Source organism: Anser anser (genome assembly GCF_964211835.1).
Source record: "Anser anser genome assembly, chromosome: 9".
Lineage (NCBI taxonomy): Eukaryota > Metazoa > Chordata > Aves > Anseriformes > Anatidae > Anser > Anser anser.
Genome location: NC_139729.1, coordinates 13,078,723 through 13,098,102, shown reverse-complemented (window position 1 = coordinate 13,098,102; position 19,380 = coordinate 13,078,723). Strand labels below are relative to the sequence as shown.

At 52.3% G+C, this 19,380-nt stretch overlaps 1 protein-coding gene across 3 annotated transcripts; it reads left to right on the top strand.

The window, feature by feature from the left end:
• Nucleotides 1-14,255: 14,255 nt before the first annotated feature.
• On the top strand, nt 14,256-18,968 carry SOX14 (SRY-box transcription factor 14). Of its 3 annotated transcripts, none has more exons than XM_083848686.1 (2): nt 14,256-17,415; nt 17,569-18,030. In XM_083848686.1, exons 1-2 carry the CDS (start codon nt 17,144-17,146, stop codon nt 17,864-17,866), a joined length of 570 nt encoding a protein of 189 aa, XP_083704812.1. In that variant the 5' UTR covers nt 14,256-17,143; the 3' UTR covers nt 17,867-18,030. The 3 variants fall into 3 exon arrangements, with proteins under 3 accessions (XP_083704812.1, XP_083704810.1, XP_083704811.1); XM_083848685.1 differs by having other exon boundaries at nt 14,260-17,415; nt 17,967-18,968; XM_083848684.1 differs by having other exon boundaries at nt 14,259-18,030.
• Nucleotides 18,969-19,380: the final 412 nt, after the last annotated feature.

The window sequence follows — 19,380 nt, the reverse complement described above, 5'->3', positions numbered from 1 at the left end:
AACTATGCTCATTGTAGTGGTTGATAGAGTCTGTTTCTCTCATGATCTGTGCTGATTATATATTTTCTCCTAAATGGTATCTCTCATTTCTAATATGCTACTATTATTCAAAGTGACTAATTGAAGTCTTTGGTCAGATCTGCATCTGGATATCACCATTAACCATATGTGTGCCACACTGAACTCACATCCTTGATCTGTACTTTCTTGGGCAGAGGGCACCATCAGACATTTTAGAGCCTCAGGTGATTATATTACTACAACAGGGAGTACAATAAGAGACAAAACCAAACAGATGCAATGTTACTCTTGGAGATCATTCACTACATTTCAGACTCAAGGTCGCTCCTAATGCTGTTTTCTGACCCAGAGTCTTCCCATTCACTGCTGCCCAGCCCAGTGCTTGTCACTCCATACTACCAGCCACTTTTCTAGTGGGACAACAGCTGGATGCTGGATGAATAACCACACACGGTCCCCACGGGTGAACCTGGCCTCCTGTGTACTGAGCTACTAAACCTGGCAATGTTGCTTATCTTTCCTTCTCTAAAAGCTGCCCATGCAGTTTTACGCTTGTGGTTTTCAATGCCTCTTAGTCACTGGGATGATCATCCCAACTTTCTAGATCTGCCTTGGGACACATTGGGGAAGATGTTGCGCAAGAGTTGTTTGTAGACTTCTGGGGAGAAAGCAGCTGGAAAGAAGCCTTTTAGTTGTTATATTTCATTCAGTTTAGGTTAGGTTGTGGGGGAGGGTGAACAAAGACAGGTGATACAAAAAAATCAAGTGAATGTGGTGGATAAGAAAACTGTCAGTGATGGACTTGTCAAACCTGGAGGAGGATGGCACCATGAGGGATAAAAGCATCTGCTGGTTTCCTAGGTCAGGAGGGGCTGACCCCAAATCGTCCTGGTGGACACTGGCTGCTCAGGCTGATGAACTCTCTTCTACTGAAAGAAGCTCCCAAGCGAATCATTAAAAAAAAAAAAAAAAGTATTGCAGGTCCAATTTGCTCCCCTTTGATTCTTGGGAATGCTGATAGGATAGCTCCACTCGCAGGGCAGGAGCCGGCTGGGTGTCCCTTTTCTAGCAGAACTGATGGGGGACGCTGTGGCATCAGGGACTAGTGATAACATTGGCATGACCTAAAAGAAGGTGACAGGGACCTGCAGCCCATACTATAGCAGTGCGGCAGCCAGGGGTTGGGTGCTGTCCCCATCCCCGTCCTACGACCTGCTGTCCAGGCAGGGAGATGCTGCTGGAGCCTGGGCTCTCTCACAGCTTGCTGGCCACAGCACAAGGACCTTCCTTCCATTAGTGCTCTGGAAACATCAACGTCTCCTTCCATGCCCAGCCCAGACAGGGTTATTGCCCCAACCTCCAGCCCCTCTGGGAGAAGCACGCCGGAGATGTCCTGGGCCCCCTTTGCTGCGCAGCCACAATGAGGCCCTGCACAGACTGGGAGCCTCCGGCCAAGCAGCCTGGGCCATCCCGGGGCTCGAATCTCAATTAAAGCAATCGCAATTAAATCGCGGTGTGGCGCGAGAGGAGTGCTGGCCGAGGCGGCAGGATGCCTGAACCATCCTCCATCGGCAAAGTGCTGAGACAACAAACTTAACCTCTCTGTCCACAGTGCGCCTATCAGCCATGGTTATTAAATCCCACAAAAGGAAGAAGAGCAGAAGTGAATAGGGTTGAAAGAAAAAGCACTTTCCCCATTTGGATTACCTCCTACAGAACAGGACCTGCCAGTGAAAGGCGGAGAGTGTAATTGCTGGCCTGAAAGAGGAAAAAGAAAAAAAAAAAAAGGAAAAACTATAAAAGGAAAGAAAGAAGGAAGGGGGGAAAAATTGATAATGAACAATTTCTCCTCTGAGCTAACAGTTAATTAATTCTGAAAATATCTGTCAGGCTAATGGGGGGGGGGGGGAGGGCTGTGCCATTGAACACAATTAGTAAAATAATAATAACAAAAAAGGGGAGAAAAGAAGAAGAAAAAAGATTTTTTTAAGGTGTTGCTATCTTCTTAGAGACCAAGCCCTTGGCTTCCCAATGTCATTCTCAACACAATTTTTTTCTTCTCTCCCTTCGTCTCTTTTCAGAAATTGTTCTCATGAATGATTTATATATGTCTAGTTATCTGGAGTGATTTCTATGGACCCGGGCGCATTGCTGCATAATTGTTAATTTTAATGCCATAATAGCTTCAGATGGAGGAAGAGATTAGGCGTTTATTGCACAATTAAATGAAACATACTTGAGAATCACAAAAGGTTCCGTAATTATTTCAGACCATTAATAAAATGGGCATTAAATTATATGGGACACAAAAGGGAAAGGAAATAGATTTTCATTACAGCAATAGAAGCTGAGAGTAGTAATAGATCCTTGTTGAATTCTCTTTCTCTCTCTCTCTCTCTGAAATTAATTGTTGCCCGGCTTATTTCAAAGCAAAATAAAAGAGAAATAAAGTGTGTTAAAGAACCTCTGATGAAAGGGCTTTGTTTGATAAGGACAATAGCCAGTGATACACTCTGGGAAAAAAAAAATAAAAAAAGGGAAGATGTGATTTTGGCTTCCTGCCCTCAGTCCCAACGGCAGTAACTGGGTCTTCGTGCACTCACACGAGGACCTCTCCTCCCGCTGCCAACACCACGGGGCTGGGACGGAGCACAGCGAGAAGGGGAGACCTGGACTGTTCCCCTGTCTCCATCCCGCTGCCACCAGCCATGGGGGCAGCTGTGGCATTTGGGGGAGAAAGTGCCACACACCGGTAGAAATGCCTGCGGTGTCCCTGCAGAGGGGCTTTGGGCTGCTTCTAGAGAAAGCCCCATGGGATCAATTTTTCTTGGGTAGAAGATTCAGTGCATGGAGGAGAGAGCTACAGGTGGAGTCTCCCCGACATTCAAAGCTTGATGTCCAGCGCCACCAGCACCTGGAGAGCTTCTCCTCTGCCACAGCCCCTGGGGACACCACAGGGACGAGGACAGCAGTGTCCCCAGAACTCCTCCTGCACGTGGCAAAGACAGCCCATAGGAGTCTGGACCTGAATGCCATCCAAACCTCAGCTTGTGGGCTGGGAAGGGCCAGGTACCTTCCTGAAAAGTACGTGACCTCCCGTGACACGAGAGCCAGGCGTCAGCACAGGCAGCACTCGCCCGAAGCTCCCATCTGCAGCTCCTTATTTCTAAGAGCAATGATTTCCAACGGCAATGATTTCCGATGGCCATGAGCAACATGTTAGGGTGAACTTCAGAGCTGAAACACTTTCCTCCTGAAAAAGAGGGAGAATGGAGTCAGCAGCTTTCTGGGGCAAGTTTTATGGGGAACTCAGGATTTCTGGAAGTAAAAAGCAGCACCTCTTAAGAGTTTCAGAAGTCCATGGATATGGATTATTTAGGTAGTTTGGAAAACCTGTGCTCCTAAAAGTAACTGCAAATGTGCCCTTGGTGCTAGCAGAGTTTGTGCTGATCTGAGTGAGCAGCGGTACAATTAAGAGCATAGGAGATGGAAGGAGGGTCACGGAGCTAGTGGAGAGCTTGTCTGCACGACTGCCAGCCTGACTTGGCTGTCCTTGGATCCCTCTCAAGAGCCTGAATCAGAAATACTTCTAAACCATCACTTGCTGCCTGTCCAAGGGGCAGTATGATGGCCAGTTCATCGCAGGGAAATGAAATGCAACAAACCAAAGCATAACAAAACAAAACAAAACAAAACAAAACAAAACAAAACAAAACAAAACAAAAAGAACTATTGACAAAGCAAAATTTGCCAAAGAATGTTATATCTGAGGAAACCTGGATCACCTCCTACATCACCCCCCTGATGAATCTGCCAAGCAGGCAGCTAGGGATGCGGGAATCATGGAGGGATCCCAAACCGGCAATATCCGAAGGCAGGAGTCGACAAACAGCCAAGCCAGGGTGGCTCTTCCCCAGAGCACAACTGCACTTGACAATTTAGCTCAGCTGACGCAGACCAGACGCAGGGCAGCTATTTTTAGGCTCCGTGCAGTGCTTTACTTAGCAGCTGCACTGGGGCTGCCTCCCTTCCCACCGACCCCGAAGGATGCGATCCCTGAGTGCAGGGGAAACGCCTTTGGGTGCAGCAGCAGGAGGCGGGTGGTAGAGCTGCTCCCCAGAACACGAGGGTTTGGGCACGGAGAGGGCAGGGACTGAGCTCTTGCCTTCTTCAGGAGGACAGGGGCCTCACCAGCCACCTGCATGCTGCTCTCACCATAGGAAACCGGCACAGGCAGGACGATTTTCTGCGAGTGCTGCACCCAGGTGGGACTCCCCATGGCTCTCTATGGTGGCCAAGGGCAGGGAACCCCGCCTGCTGTCCCCTGTCCCATGCACTACGGGGGACCAGCACCATGCCGAGCACCTGAAATGCTGGGTATGAGATCAGGCCTGGAGAGGGGACCAGCAGCAAATGAGTTGGAGAAAAAAAAAATGGAGAAAAAAATTGGAGAAAAAAAATAGAGAAAAAAATATTGGAGAAAAAAAAATGGAGAAAAATATTTTTGGGGAAAAAAATAAGAAAAGGGGAGGGGGAAAGGAGAATGCTTATCCTCGGGGAGGAGCAAAAAAAAATAAAATAGATGGAGACAGCAATAAGATGAGCTGGGCTGCTGCGCCAGTGCCCTCTCCTGGGCAGAGTCTCGCTGCACAGCGCAGCGGAGGCGCTGGGGTGGGAAGGAGCGCTCGGTGCCAGCGCTACCTGCAAGGCTGGCACCAAAGCACCCAGTCCTGCGCTGCCCTGCTGCGACGGCAGCCGAGGAGAGAGGGGGGAAACAAGGCAAAGGGAGCCTCGGTCAGGGACAGAGGGAGGGGGAAGCCTGAGGGAGATGGAAGAAGGTCGGCGTTAGCAGGAAATAAAGACAAAATAAAAATGAACAATACAAAGTGTTAAAGAGTCTCTAAAAAGGATGTGGAGAACAGACTTAAGTGCAGCAGGACATCAGCCATGTCACCCAGCCGGAAATAAAGCAGAAGAGGACTCACAATGCGGGGTGAGTTGGGTTTTGGGGTGAGGGAAGTTCTCCTTTTCCCAGGCCTGCTCTTGCAGGGTTGGTTCCCAGCACACAGCACCTGCCCACCGCAGGGCCGTGGGGTCTGTTCCTCTCCAGGATGGAGCTGTGGATCACTCTGCCCCACTGAGGAACAGTGTTCTGTCCACCCCTGCCTTTTGTAGGTCTCCTAAAGACCGTGTGCAGCTCACACGTCCAGCTTTGGAAGCGGTGCTGTTGTGTTTTATGGAGGTGACAGCCAAGGGAAGGAGCTGGAAGCCAGGAACCTGATGGAGCAGTGGGATAAAAGGGAAGCAGCCTAACTCCAGTGGCCACCTTGATGAAAAGGGGGGGGGAGGAGGAGGCTCAAGGCCAGCAGGGACTGGGGCTCAAGCAAGAAGACCAGGGAAAAAGCAGCCCTATGAATGCTCCAGGGCAGGAGAAGACACTGGAGACATCCCAGCACAATGGGACGTCCTTGCTTGACAGTCTTAATGCACAGACTTGGACTGTCTCTTGGGAATTTGGGACCACTGAGGCAAGCCCATGTTCTATCTCCCATGAATTCTTTCCCAGGCCCATGGATGACCACTCCAGCTGTGAGTAGTCCTTTTTCCAGAGAGGTACCAGACAACTCCTCACTGACTGCTTGTTTCCAAGATTAACACCTCAAAAACCGCAATTTGGCAACTTCACCCCCTCTTGGAAAGTCCATCATCCATGAAAAATTCATGAATTTCTGGATTTTCTCCTGCAGCCAAGGAAAATGCATGATCCCTATGTCTCTTCTGGGCATCTCAGTCCATTTTGCAGGCCACTGTTGAAAATGTTCACCTCCTTCTGCTGGCCACAGACCACCCCATAGCACTGCTGGAGACAGGATCTGCGCCCTCCCCATTTGGCTTGATCCAGGGCTGCATGAACACAGCAGCAATCAAGCAATTTCATTAATAGGGGCAGATGAATGCCCTGGTTGTCAGCACCCTCATTCTCAACTCCAAAATGATGTTCACCCCAGTAATGCTTTGGAGAGCCTGTCCTAGCTATTCCAGACCAGTTGCCAGCACAGGGGGCTTTGAAAGCAATGTTGATCATGCAGATATAACGAAAACAATGAAAAAAGAAAACAGAAAACAGTAAAAATCTCCTGGTTCAAGGGGGCAGCTGTCCTGTTTCCAGCTGGAGTCAGCCACGCTTAAATGCAAAGGTTGAATTTGGCCAAAAAAAAAAAAAAAAAGGAAAGAAAACCAACGCCCAGCCTTGTGGTGAAGCCAGCTAGGCAGGATTAGAGTTTCCTAGATGGGGGTCAGAGGGGGGAGAGCTTTTAGCAGTGATTTACACTCTCTGAATGAAAGCTTGGGATTTTGCTCAACTTCAAAGAAAAGATGCCCAGCCCTGGTGCAGCCCCCTCTCCTCGTTTTAGCATTGCTCACATGTAAGCGGAGGGAGCAGAGGGCTTTCGCCTCGCCTCCTGCACCACCGAGAACTAATAGGGGAGATTTCACAGATTTATCAGCCCTACTTCCATTGGATGGCAGTCCGAGGGCTAAATTCCCAGGCAGAACATCCCAAACTCTCTCCCTCTGTAGGGCTGGGAGTTTCTTTGCAGGCTGCCCGTCCCGTGTGGCTGGGATCGTCTGGGATCTGGTGCAGGCTGCGATCTGATCCGTTCACTCCAGTGGCAAAGAGATATTTCGGAGTGGCCAGGACCTGCCCACGCTACTCACGGTGTTTCACTTGCCCCCATGGGAGCGGGGTTGCTCATGCTGTCAGCCCTGCAGAATTTGTAGCATTCCTGTTTTCCTTTCCTCCTTTTCCTAAGGCATAGATTTGTTTTAGATTCCACAAAGTTTTTTTGTTTTTTTGTTTTTTTTGTTTTTTTAATGGAAAATTTCCAGAGGAGAAACGTTCCTGTTTTGCAAGGGAAACAGAAAATGCATTTGCATCCTTGAAATTTTCTGCATTGGAATAAAAAGCCCTTCCAAGGGAATAGGGCTTGAAACACAAATATTGTGTGACAGCAACAGAAAAAACAGAAGGGGCAGCATTTTTGCAAACAGCTTTCTGCTCTCTTGCCTTAGAAATCAGGCAAGTTTTCAAGGAAAAAACAAAAAACAAACAAATAAACAAAATTCAGGATACAATCGTAGTATGTATCCAGGGCTACAAAAATCAACCCCAGGCTTTAAAGGAAGAACAAGTGCATTGAAAGCCACTCTGCCCACCTTTACTATGCCCAAAGAGACTGTAAGCCTTCAAGCTGCAGCTGCCAGGTCGACCTGCCCACAAGCCCTTTCATTTCACACAGGCTCTGCTTGTCCTTTCAGTCAGTTCAGAGGGATCAGCCCTTGGGAGCAAAAAAATGGGGTCAGGATGTTGAATTCCCTGAAATTCTCTTCCCATCTCAGTTTCTGGTCCTGATCCTGCCTGTGGCCCAGGCGCCCAGGCACATACCTCGCAGGTAACAATTAAAGGCATCGCGTGAGTCAGAGAAAGGCTTTGGGCTGCAATTTCTGTCGGCAAGAGATTAAGTGCACAACCAGTACTGATTAATTGGAAAAGAATCCTGGTCTGTAAACTGATGAAAACACTGCACTCATCACACGTGTCAGGGCAGCGATGGGGATCGGGCTTGGCACGGCCAGGACTCGAGCACACCTCCAGCCCCGGGGGGAGCCACAAGCAAAGCCAGCAGCCAGTGAGAAGATGCCACAAAAGAAGGAAAATTTCCTTCTCCATTTTCTTTTTTCATATTTGGAGTCAGTTTTAGGGACATGGCTCGGAAGAGCACCATATGTGCAGAAATAAAACGTCTCTCCATCTCAGCAGTGCTGTTCTAGTAGAAACACCTTGTCATCCCACAGGGGAAGATTCCGGTGTTAACAGGGGAGTAATAGCAGAGAAAGGGGTTAAGCTATGTATTTCTTGTGCTTTGATTCATTTTGGGGGCTATCTCTCGCTGTGTTGCTGACTGATGACAGCTTGAGAGGCCGAGGTCTGTTAATTGTTATGACTCCCCAGAGTGTTGTTGCGAGCCATGTGAAAACACAGAGGGGAGCAATAACCACCTGTGGTCCTGGTGAGCAAGCTAATCCTAGAAAATGGGGAGATTCATCACTGTGGGGAGAGTGTGGGGCCCCAAGACTCATCCGCAGCGGATGTCCTCTGTGCTGAGAGGCTGGATGTTGAGGGCTGAGCCAGGGCCCTTCCTTCTGCTGCTGCAGTAGACTTGGGGACTCCAGGGATGGGGAAATGAGTAATCCCTGCAGAGACATGGCAGAACAAGCCCCCAGCTGAGGATGTGATGTGTAGTTACATGGTTGCTCATACCACCACAGCCTCAAGGGAAGCACTCAGCACATGTGGTGCCAAGTTATCTTTACCCTTGTAACGGTGTGCAACAATTGCTCCTTTGGGCTAAAAACCTGACCTTTGGGATTGGATCAGACAACATCCGCAGGTCCGTTCCAGGCTAAACCATTCTGTGGTCCTGTGATCTCCTCCAGGAAGAGCTACCCATGTGAAAAAACAGGGCTGGGGGGGAAGAGGCCCTGTTGGTTTGGTACCACAGCAGAATGGCCTCCCCGACCCACGTTTGTAGGTCTGGGTGACAGCTTGACCATCACGAGCCATCAGATCACAACAGAACCAGAGCACCAGAGGGAAACGAAGGTGTTTCTGTTGGACGTGTGCCCTGGGCTGTGTCTAGCAGCCTGATCCCAAGCAGTCCTTCCTGGGGGAGCTGGTGGCGATTAGGGGGCTATTGGGGAGCCCCGCGTTGGAGGAAGCGTGAAAAGTCAGCGCTGTGCACAATGCACTCATTCTTCCTGCTCGCCCTGCAAATTTGTCGCTGCTGATTAAATCCCTTTTCAGAGCGGAGCGTTTCAAGGCCCCTGCACGCTTTCCCCGGCGCAGACCTCTCTGCTCCTTCTGTGTTTTCATTCTCGCGTCGGCCTCTGCCCACTGAATAACAACAGTAATTGGATGTGTTTGAATAGCGCTGCTCATTATTGTTTGGCCAGTAATCAGACAAGTCTCCTGGCCCCTGCAACCTGACCGTGGGAGGAAGGCCAGACACAGAGCGTCCTCCTCCTCCTCCTCTCCTCCCACCCGCATCCCCTCGCCTCGCTGCCCTGCCCAGCTCCGGTTTTGGTGCCTCAAGTCGTGGTGGCTGGCAGGTGGCACGGGTGGGCTGCTCTGAGAGCTCAGCTGCTGGACTTTTATGTGGGCACCAGTGCTCTCGCGCCTGCCCGCTGCATTTGGGGCCATTTGGGAACGGCCTCAGCAAGGCAGGTTCCTGCAGGGTACAGTAGGCTTGTGCTCGGCTCCTCCACGGTCCTCCCTCTTTGCTAAAAAAAGATGAAAAAAGAGCCCCATCACCAGTCTGGGCTTGGCAGCAGCGGCAGACGACCAGGATCACCAGTCAGATGCAGGTCCCAGACCCGTAACAACTCTTTGCCCACAGTCCATTGGCCACATGTGTTCGCATGAGCCATGCCACGTCCCTTTATTATGACTAATAGACACACTTGCAGAAATCAGAATCTATTTCCAAGTGATTCATGAGCATGCAGGAAAAGGAAGGGGGGGGGGGGGAACAACAGACTGAATACACCTGGTAATTTATTTGCTATGAATAATTTGAGCAGCCCCAAGTGACGGAGATATCTTAGTTATTTATCCTGGGGGTGAAATTTGCAGGTGCTGCAGACTGGGTGTGCTCCAGAGCAGGCCCTCCCTTTCACATTTGCCTCCCCCACCTCGGTATAAACCTCTACGGCCGTATCTGGAACGAGATATAAGGCATGCTGAATCCAAGGCTTTCATTAATTGCAGTTTCTGGAATCTCCTGCCGGCGAAATTATTCCCTGCAAAATCCCTGTCTGGAGGGTTAGGAAAGGGTTAGCGAGCGTGCCTTCCCATTTGGGGCCAGGTGGGGGGAAATACCGTTTGCTTTCATCTCCCAGCCTCGTAAAGAGCAAGCTGCTGCTGGAGAGATGGGCACCTCGTAAATCACCACCATAAATAAATAAGGACCGGGCGCACCGCATGGCCCTCGGCACGGTGGGTGCACGGGGTCCCAGCCCCATGGACGGGCTCTGCAGAAGCCCCCCACTGCTCTTCTTGCCCAGCAGCGGGCAGTTGCCCTCACGTGGCTAATAGCTTCCTGGGGAACGTCTGCTGCAGTTTGGGGCCAAGGTTGTTTGAGTTTTTTTTTTCCTTGTGGGTAGCAGGAGAATAATTTTCTGGAGCCCGGCGTGGCTGCATTAGTCGGCAGAATATCTAAATGCGAGCGGTGCCTCCTCCATATCTCATGTTTTGTGTCACCATATTGTAACTGTAGGGTTTTGTCTGCTGGCACCACAGGACTCTGATGCATTTCATTATTTTTAGTGTTAAAATTCAGAGAGATTTTTCCATCAAATATCTTTGTATTTGTTTCCAGAAACAAATGATTAGCATTAGTATTCATTAGTATTCGTGTTAACAATTGATAAAGGGCCCACTACTGTAGTATCTGAGCATAGCACACAAAATTCAATTAAAAATATAATAATTTCCTCAAGCCATGATCATATAATCTGTGCCCTCCCCCCAGATCACTTCCTGAGACTTCCCCCAAAGTTGGGCTGGCTGCAGGGGGCTGTGTTCATAGGGGGCATCCAGGCCCCTATGGAGTGGTGTTTGGAGGGAAGCTGCCTGGGTGGGTACGTGCTTTGTGGCTTTCCTGCAGCCAGTTTGCTCTCTGAGGTCAGTGGCAGGCTTGAATTTTCAGTAAATGACAGAAATTACAGGCTTTTTAGGCTTTGCATCACCACTTCAGCCTAAAGCTGTGTTTGCCAGTGAAGGACCTTGGGTTTGAGGCAGAAGATATCTCTTTCAGCTGGTCATTTCTTACCTACTGTGGTCACCTCCAGCAATTCGGGACCTAAACAATACACTTAAATCCTCCCTGCCTGCTCTGGAGGTTATCCAGATTATTTTGGACTATGTAGTGGATGGCTTCTGCAGGGATCTGGTAGCCAGCGTTTGGCCATTGATGTTAGAGTCCTGCCTTTATGCTGGGAAGTGTTATGGATAAGAAATGGTCTTCAGTGCTTAAAATGTCCCAACAAGCACCTGCAGCTTCACCTGGAGATGCTGAGAATAGTTGTGTGAGTGGGAAGAAGAGGTCTGGAGCCCTTGCAGCAAGATAAACTGGCTGCTCTTTGGATTCTTGATGGGTCTCAAGTGCTACCTTCTCACAGCCTTTGTATTTCTGGTGAATATGTTTAACTGAAGTGCCACACCAGTGCATGTGAGAAGAACAGGGAGGAAATTATATGGTTCTTGTGTGATTTGGTTCATACAGGTGGGAAGCTAAACACGAGCTTAACCATGCTGTGGGTCTGGCTAAGTTTATGGGGCAGAACTCTAGCAAGAGTGGGCACATTGACCAAAAAAAGGCAGTTCTGGAAAAAAAAAAAAAAAGAGTCTGATTCCACCTTATCGGTATGTGTGATACTGACATATCCTAAATAAATGGAGTGGACACAAATTGAACGACCCTTCACTGAAATAACAGATGCTCCTGAATGTTGGAGCACTGCAGCCTGCAAGGACCTCTGCAGTGACTGCCTTTGAGCACCATCCGTCTCACTCAGATACCCACATGCAAAATGCCATACACAGCGACAAGACACAGATTTCAGAGAACCCCAAGCCCATGAGCAGGTGATGGGATCACTCACATCCATAGGAGTGTTTTCCTCTGTCTTTGCATCATGATCAGAACTCCAATTTTCCTGTTATTTATCTGTATCAGCAAAATAACAGGAAAATAATACTTTGGAGTATTTGTTGCAGAACACAGCAGTCAGTCATGTTTGTCTGAACATCTCTTGCTTTCCACGTGTGGCTTTGACTCATGCACATAACCCAGCAGGTCTGTTGCAGAGCCCACTTGAAATGCCAAGCCCTGGAGGTGGGTTCCCTCCCCACCGCAAGCTTTTCATTCTGCCTTGTACAGACTCCTGTGTTTCTCCATGCCTAGCGTGTCGCCAAGAATAATCTCACCTCTGCGCTTCATCCTGTACCAGGGAGGACAGCTGTGTTACAGCCGACAAAGCCGTCAGGCTCCCCAGAAGTGGAGGTGGGTAAGGACCTGAGATAAACAGCTCAGCCTTGGCGCTGTTCTTGCAAGTTGCTGCTTCTATTCTGGAGCTCGTGTGCCTGAAAGGCTGTCTGTTTTTTTTCTGACTGTATCAGTTGGTCTAATAAAAGATACTACCTTCCCTTACGAGCCTGCTCTGCACTTTTGAGCTTAGGTCGTTTATCCTTCGCTTCATGCTGCTGACAAAGACTGAGGGTCCCCAGCCATGCAGTACCTGGGAAGTCAGTTCGGTGCCAAGCCCTGGTTTACATGCATGGGCACAGTGAACATCCTCATTGACTGGAGAGGCCCGTCGGCTCTCCCACCTGCTGCTTTTGGCACAGAGAGAGCAAAGTGGGACCTCCACAGACACTACCTTGGGCACATGGGCTGCTGCACCAGCTCCTCTGCAGGGGTCTATGCACCACAGAGGTGTCCTGCTGGCTTTCCACTGGGCAGTTCTCACCCTGGAAAGGATGAGCCACACTAAATAGCTGCTGAAGCTGCTGACCAAAGGCCAGGAGGTGGGAACGTGGCTGGGCATGCTGAACTGCTGCAGTGCTTGAGCCCTGGGGGCTGCAATGACTAGGCATGGACACGTCCCAGCCCCAGGAGTCGTTTGCATGGCTCATGCCCTCCCGTGGAGCCCTGGCTGACACCATCTGGTGTCTGAGGCTACGTGGGCATTTTTGGTGCTCCCTGCCCCAGCACCACGCACTTCACAGCAAGCCAACCCCAACAGGCGTCAACCTGGCTGCGGTCAGCGTTGTTGAGAGCATCACACCCACGCTAGCGTGGGCAGCGAGCTGTACTTGGTTTTAGCACCGGGAAGGGTGCTATAACTCAGGGCACAAAGTCATGCTGCAAGGCAGCTCGCTGGGTTACTAATTGGGATCTTGCCCCCTCTGCCCCCTGTCTGGAGACCTGTGATGGAAACACATGCTGCTCCTGCCCGTGGTGTTGGCTTGTCCCAGTGGTGGCAGGTTTCCCAGCACCAGAGGTTCCCTGGCCCAGAGAGAAACCCCCCCCGTCCAAAAATGTACATCGCCTTCCTCATTAACAACGGACTGCAGGAAGCAAGCGCTGCAGAAGCATAATGAGCAGATCACCTGCGAGAGAGGAGTTCAGCAAATGCATACAGCATCGTGATAAAGGAGGGGGCATTTATGGGAGATCAGTCAGCATCACTCGTTAATTAAGTGAGCAGAATGAAAATGAAGTTTGGAAAGGTCTGTAAACTCTTCAGCTTCAAGGCATAAACCAGGTCCCAATTAATGGGGGCTGAGAGGAACCTTTATTTTTGTAGCAGGTTATTCAACAGCTGCCTCCCGCAGTGCGTGCTGCCTTCCCAGGAAGCATCTCTTGTTGGGCGGTGTGAGAAAACAGATCGTGGGCTGATCCAGTCTGCCACATCCATCACTGCTACCCTCTTCTGTCATGTGTGGGCAGGGTAGTGACCTGCCCCATTAAATCCGTCCATGCAGAGGACTAGAGCTGTGTAACTTTCAGTAGCTCTATTTCCATCAGTGTTTTTCTCGGGGTCGGGGGGGGGGTGGGGGTGGGGGGAGAGAGACGACACTGAGCAAGAAATACTGTAAACATGCACAGAGAATAACCTCTAAGTACGTATTCTGTTCTGCACAGCATCAGTGAATGCATCGGTGCTTGTATGAGTGCGTGTACATATATTTTACATACAAATATTGAAAAAATATTAGCTGATGATGTGATTAAATGGCTCTGTCTTAATATGTGGCATATGCGTGAAGAAATGTATGTATGCATTTGCATGTAAAATAACCGAATAGGAAGGAAAAAATATCTCAATATTCAGCCCGGGCACTGAGCAAATTCCATCTATTTGCAAAAAGCACTGCTGCCAGTGGGAATGTCACCAGGCGGCTGTGACATGGGGGAAGGCACGTGCAGCCACGTGGAGCAGCAGGGAGGACCACTGCCCTCAGCGCCTGCCAACAGCACGGACCTGAAAGGCTTTCCCAAACCTGCTTCCTTCAATTAAACATCCCCTCCTTTTCCTAATGCCCGGAGTGTTAATAAATAGATAAATAAATGAAGATCCTTAAAGGTCCATTGTACCCCAGCGAGCAAATTTTGGATCAGGGACATTTTCAGGTTGCAGGTGCTGAGCTCTTTGCCTGTCCCTTTTGGCAATCCCGGCACTGCAAAGCCCGACCATGGTTCCCGAGAGGAGGAGGAAGATGAAGGCAAAAACACAGCTCCGTTTATGCTGATATTAAATTGCAAGCTACATGATCTCATGCAATTTAAAGTTATTCCAAATGAACTATCTCCAAGAACACAATTTTAATGTTTCTGTATCAGCCCATTCTTATCTTTCTGCATTACCGTGATGTCATTCAGGAATAATAATTGCACTATTACTTTTGGTGTCTAAACAATCCGGCGAGGAGAAACGCGTTTCAGGCACCGCCCTGGGAATCGCTGCTGCCTAAAAATCGGGTGTGAAGTTTCTAAATCCCCCCCCGGTCCCTCCCCGGGGGTGCAACAGGTGTCCTGCCCGGACAGGCGGCTTCTGCTGGAAATGGAAGCGTGTGGGGATGGAGGCATTAGGCATTGGCATCTCGAAGGAAATGTTTCTTTTCCTCTCTCTCTTTCCTTTCCTTTCCATTTTTTTTTTTTTTTTAACTTCTATAGGATGTAAATGAACAAAACGCAGCCCGAAATGCCCCGATCTCTGATCGGAGCGTGTGTGTGATGCGGCAAGGCAAAGGTGCCAGCCAATGAAAGTGGGGCTGCCTTTTTTTTTTTTATCATTAGTATTGCGAAGCAGCATTAACTGATTGGAAAGACTTTTCGGGAGCAGGCAGAGCCTGCGAGCTATCACTCCCTTCCAAACGATTTGTCTTGCTATCCGGATTTTTGAAACCGACGCCAGGTTTCCCTCGCTTAATCTCCGCGCGGGATGACAAATGATATGTATATTTCCACCCCCCTCGAAGAATCGGAGAATAAGCAAGGAAAACAAAGGCGGTTTTGTATTTTAAACCTAGATATACAAGGGGGTGAGGGGTGTTGGGGAAGCGGCACCAGCGCGGGTTTACGCGCCTACAGGCGGATTTTAAGCTCCTGGCCGCGGGGCAGCGCTCGGGCAGCCGGGGCCGCTGGCATCGCTGTTCCCACGGGTGGGGGTCCTAAGAAATAAGTTTTCCACGCGTGTCGCTCGGCCAAGCCCGCAGGTAGCGGGTGCAGCGCTCGGGCATCCTCCGCCGACGGGGCCACGCGTGGCGCGGATGTCCCCGAGGGGGGTAACGCTGCAGGCACCCGTAAAGGGGTGGGGGGCAGCAGAGGGGGAAGGGGCCGGCCGCAGCCCCCTTTTTTGTTGAGGGTCCCGCTTTCACGGAGATGCTGCTGAGGAGTGGGGGAAGAACCCCTTGGGAAGGGGTTTTGGGGGGTCCCCGCCGCCGTCCCGGGGGTGGGTGGGGGGCGCCCGGCCCGCATCTTTGGGCGGGGGGGGAGCGCGGCTGAGAAATGCGCGGCGCGGTTGCGGGCGCAACGAAAAAATCCGCTGGGACGGCGCTGGAGGCAGCAGAGGCAAAGCCTCCGGCAGTGCCGACCCCGTCCAGGTGAGCGGAATCTAAATGGTGCCCCCCTTCTTCCTCCTCCTCTTCCTCCTCCTCCTCCTCCGCGGCTCCGCACGCAGACAGGGAAATTAAAGTCATTTATTGAGAGCGGAAAAAAAAAGGGGGGGGGGAAGGAGGGGGCAAAAAAAAAGCAGGAAATAGTGCCGAGGGTAGTTTATCCTATTATTATTATTGTTGGGGGGGAGGTAACGGCTGATGGCAACACCCCCGCACGGAGCCGGCTCCGGCGGCAGCTCCCCGCCGGCCGGGAGCCGACGTCGCCGTCGGGGCCGCGGGGGGAGCCCGGAGGGAGCGGAGCTGCCGCCCCCCCCGGCCGGCTCGGGGAGCGCCCCCCGGCCGACATCTCGTTTCTCTCCCCGGGAACTGCTGCACGGCCCAAAAAGCCCCGAGCCGGGGTGAGGGGCTTCCCGGCGGGGGCTTTTCGGAGCCCGTTTGTTACCCCAGCAGGTGCTAAAAACCAATAAGCCTCGAACAAGCGCGGCCCCCGCCGGGACCGGGGACAATTGTTTCCATTTAATAAATATTTCCCCCGCGGGCCTTTGGCGGGAGGCAGGCAATTATTCAAAGCGAGCCGGGACGCGGGCCGGCTCCCGGGGTTAAGCGGGGCTGCGGAGCGGGGGAATTGGGAGCGGGGCAGCGGCCCCGCAGCCGGCGGAGCGCGGCGCTCGCAGCCCCGACGGCGGCCGCGGGAGCCCGGAGGGCGCCGGGCCCGGTGCGCTCCGCTACCGGCACACCGGGGGGGTCCCGAGCGGCTCGGAGCCCGCCCCCCCCCCCCATCACGCCGCTCGCCTCCCCCGCAGCTGTTAGTGCGGCAACTCACAAAAGCCTTCCCTTTAATCCGTGCGCTCGCCGGTGGAGGGGGGGGGGGGGTCCTCCTTTCCCCTCCTTTCTTCCTCCTCCTCCCTCCCCTGTCCCCTCCCCTCCTCTTCCTCTCGCCCTTCCTCTCGGCCTCTCTTTTTAAGCTGGTCCCCCTCCGCGCTGATTGGGCGGCCCGCCGCGCTGTGAACGCCCTGCCACTATGTCAGCCTGCGCGCCGCAGCCCCTCGCCTTTGAACTGCCCCGCGCCGCTCCGCGTCCCCACCGCCGGCTCGCCGCCCGCCCCGCCGCCCGCCGGCCTCCGCGGGCCTCCGCGCCCCTCCGCGCCCCTCCGCGCCCCGCCCCGGCACGGCTCCCGCCGGGGACGGCGTTGGCGGAGGACCTGTGATGATCAGCTGAGCCCGCGCCTCCCGCTCCTCCGGCTGCCCCGGCCGCCTCCTCCTCCTCCTCCTCCTCCTCCTCCGCCTCTTCCTCCCGCCGCCGCCCGGTGCCGCCGCCCGGTGCCCCCCAGCGCGCCCCGCACCGCGCCCCGCCGAGCCGAGCCGCCCGCCCGGCCGAAGCATGTCCAAGCCCAGCGACCACATCAAGCGCCCCATGAACGCCTTCATGGTGTGGTCCCGCGGCCAGCGGCGCAAGATGGCCCAGGAGAACCCCAAAATGCACAACTCGGAGATTAGCAAGCGGCTGGGCGCGGAGTGGAAGCTGCTCTCCGAGGCGGAGAAGCGCCCCTACATCGACGAGGCCAAGCGGCTGCGGGCGCAGCACATGAAGGAGCATCCCGACTACAAGTACAGACCCCGGCGCAAGCCCAAGAACCTGCTGAAAAAGGACAGGTATGTTTTCCCTTTGCCTTACCTCGGGGAAACCGATCCCTTAAAGGCCGCCGGGCTTCCCGTGGGGGCCACTGACTCTCTGCTGAGCTCCCCGGAGAAGGCCAGGGCTTTCCTGCCTCCCACCTCAGCACCTTACTCCTTACTTGACCCCAGCCAGTTCAGCTCCAGCGCCATTCAGAAGATGACTGAGGTTCCTCACACCTTAGCCACCAGCACCCTGCCCTACGCCTCCACCTTGGGATACCAGAACGGGGCGTTCGGCAGCTTGAGCTGCCCCAGCCAACACACCCACACTCACCCCTCGCCAACTAACCCGGGCTATGTCGTGCCATGTAACTGTACAGCTTGGTCGGCTTCCAGTTTGCAGCCTCCAGTTGCCTACATATTATTCCCGGGCATGACCAAGACTGGGATAGACCCCTATTCTTCAGCACATGCGACTGCTATGTAACACCCACCCACACCCCCACAGGCGTCCCCCCGCCCCGAGCGAGGCTTGGGTTGCAGCCGGAACTGGGATTCATTCATGTGCATGTACATAAAACCCGCAGAAGCAAAAGGCCACCCGAACACAGGACTCTGCCGCCCGCCACCGCGCCGGGACAGCCGCGGACGCTGCCTCGGGGATGCTCCCGGAGATGCTCTCGCCCAAACCCGGCCATCGCCCCGAAAGCTGTCCCCAGGCTCGGGGGGGGATCTGCAGCCGCGGGGGCGGATGGCAGCCCGGCGCTTGTAAGAGTTGTAAATGTGTTTAAAAAAATCCCGGAGAAAAAAAAAAAAAAGAAAAAAAAGAAAAAAAAAAGCGAAAGAAAAGCGAACCTTGAACTGCCCCTTTGGGACAAAGCGGGGAAATATTAGAGAGAGAGAGGCGGTTTCGATTTTTATTTATTCTCTTAATGTCTATGAGTTCTCCAGGGTCTCATGTCACTTGGACTTGACTTTGGGAAGTCCCGGTGTTACTATGATTTTTTGTTTTGTTTTGTTTTCCTTTTGCACATTGAAAGACGAGATCAGCTGTGTTATATATATAAATATATATATATTTTGCCACCACGCACTACTAGGTAAAAATTGCTTTTCATGTCAGAAGAAAGGCTCTTCAAAGTTAAAAGAACAAAAAAAAGAGGGGAAGAAACATTTATATTTAAAACATATGATAGTGTTTGCTTAATTTAAAACAGATAGTCCTTAAATTTGTGTGATCCAGTGAGACTAGATCTAAGTTTACTTTAGACAGAGCGTCAGGTATGAAGTCAGGCAGTAGAATTGTAAAAAATTTAATACTACTACTACTAATAATAATAATAACGAAAAACCGAATAAGAAGCGACGGTCATTTAAATATGTTTTCGCGATGTCTTGGGAAGAAAAAAGAAAACGTGTATCCGGCAGGATTTTACCTCGTTAAACCTTTTCATTTGTTGAACAAAGCCGTTTTGAATAAAGACAATCTGTCGTTAAACGAGGCCACTGCGTGGTGTGAGTGCGGCTCCCCGTCGGAAGAGCCCCGCGCCCCCCACCGGGGCCGCCGGCCGCAGCCCCGGCGCTCGCCGCTCTCCCCGACGGGGCGCACCGGCTCCGGCCCTGGGCCGGCGTCGCCCCGCAGCCGGCTCGGGCTCCGAGCGGAGCCCGTCGGGGAAAAGCGACGGCTGCGGGGCGAGCGGGGCTGCCGGCGGCGGGGGGAGCCCGCGGGAAGGGCCGGGGGGGTGCCCACCCCCGCTACGTCCCGGCCCCCCGCCCCGTCGGGCTTGGCAAAGTTGCCTCGGCGGCGTCGAAGTTTTAGCGGAGGTTTTTCTTTCTTTCTTTCGGTTTTTAATTCTCATCGGAAGTAGCGGGGGGGGGAGGGGGGGGGTGGAGGTGAGGGGAATTAGCATCTCGTCGGGAACAATTAGCGGTGTTTGGGGCGCTGTCCGTCGGGGCCCCTTTGTGCAGGGAGGGGAGAGGTGTGAAGGAGTAAGGCGCAAG

Excerpts from the sequence above, each read along its gene's own strand:
- SOX14 (XM_083848684.1), top strand. The coding sequence starts at position 17,144 with ATGTCCAAGCCCAGCGACCACATCAAGCGCCCCATGAACGCCTTCATG.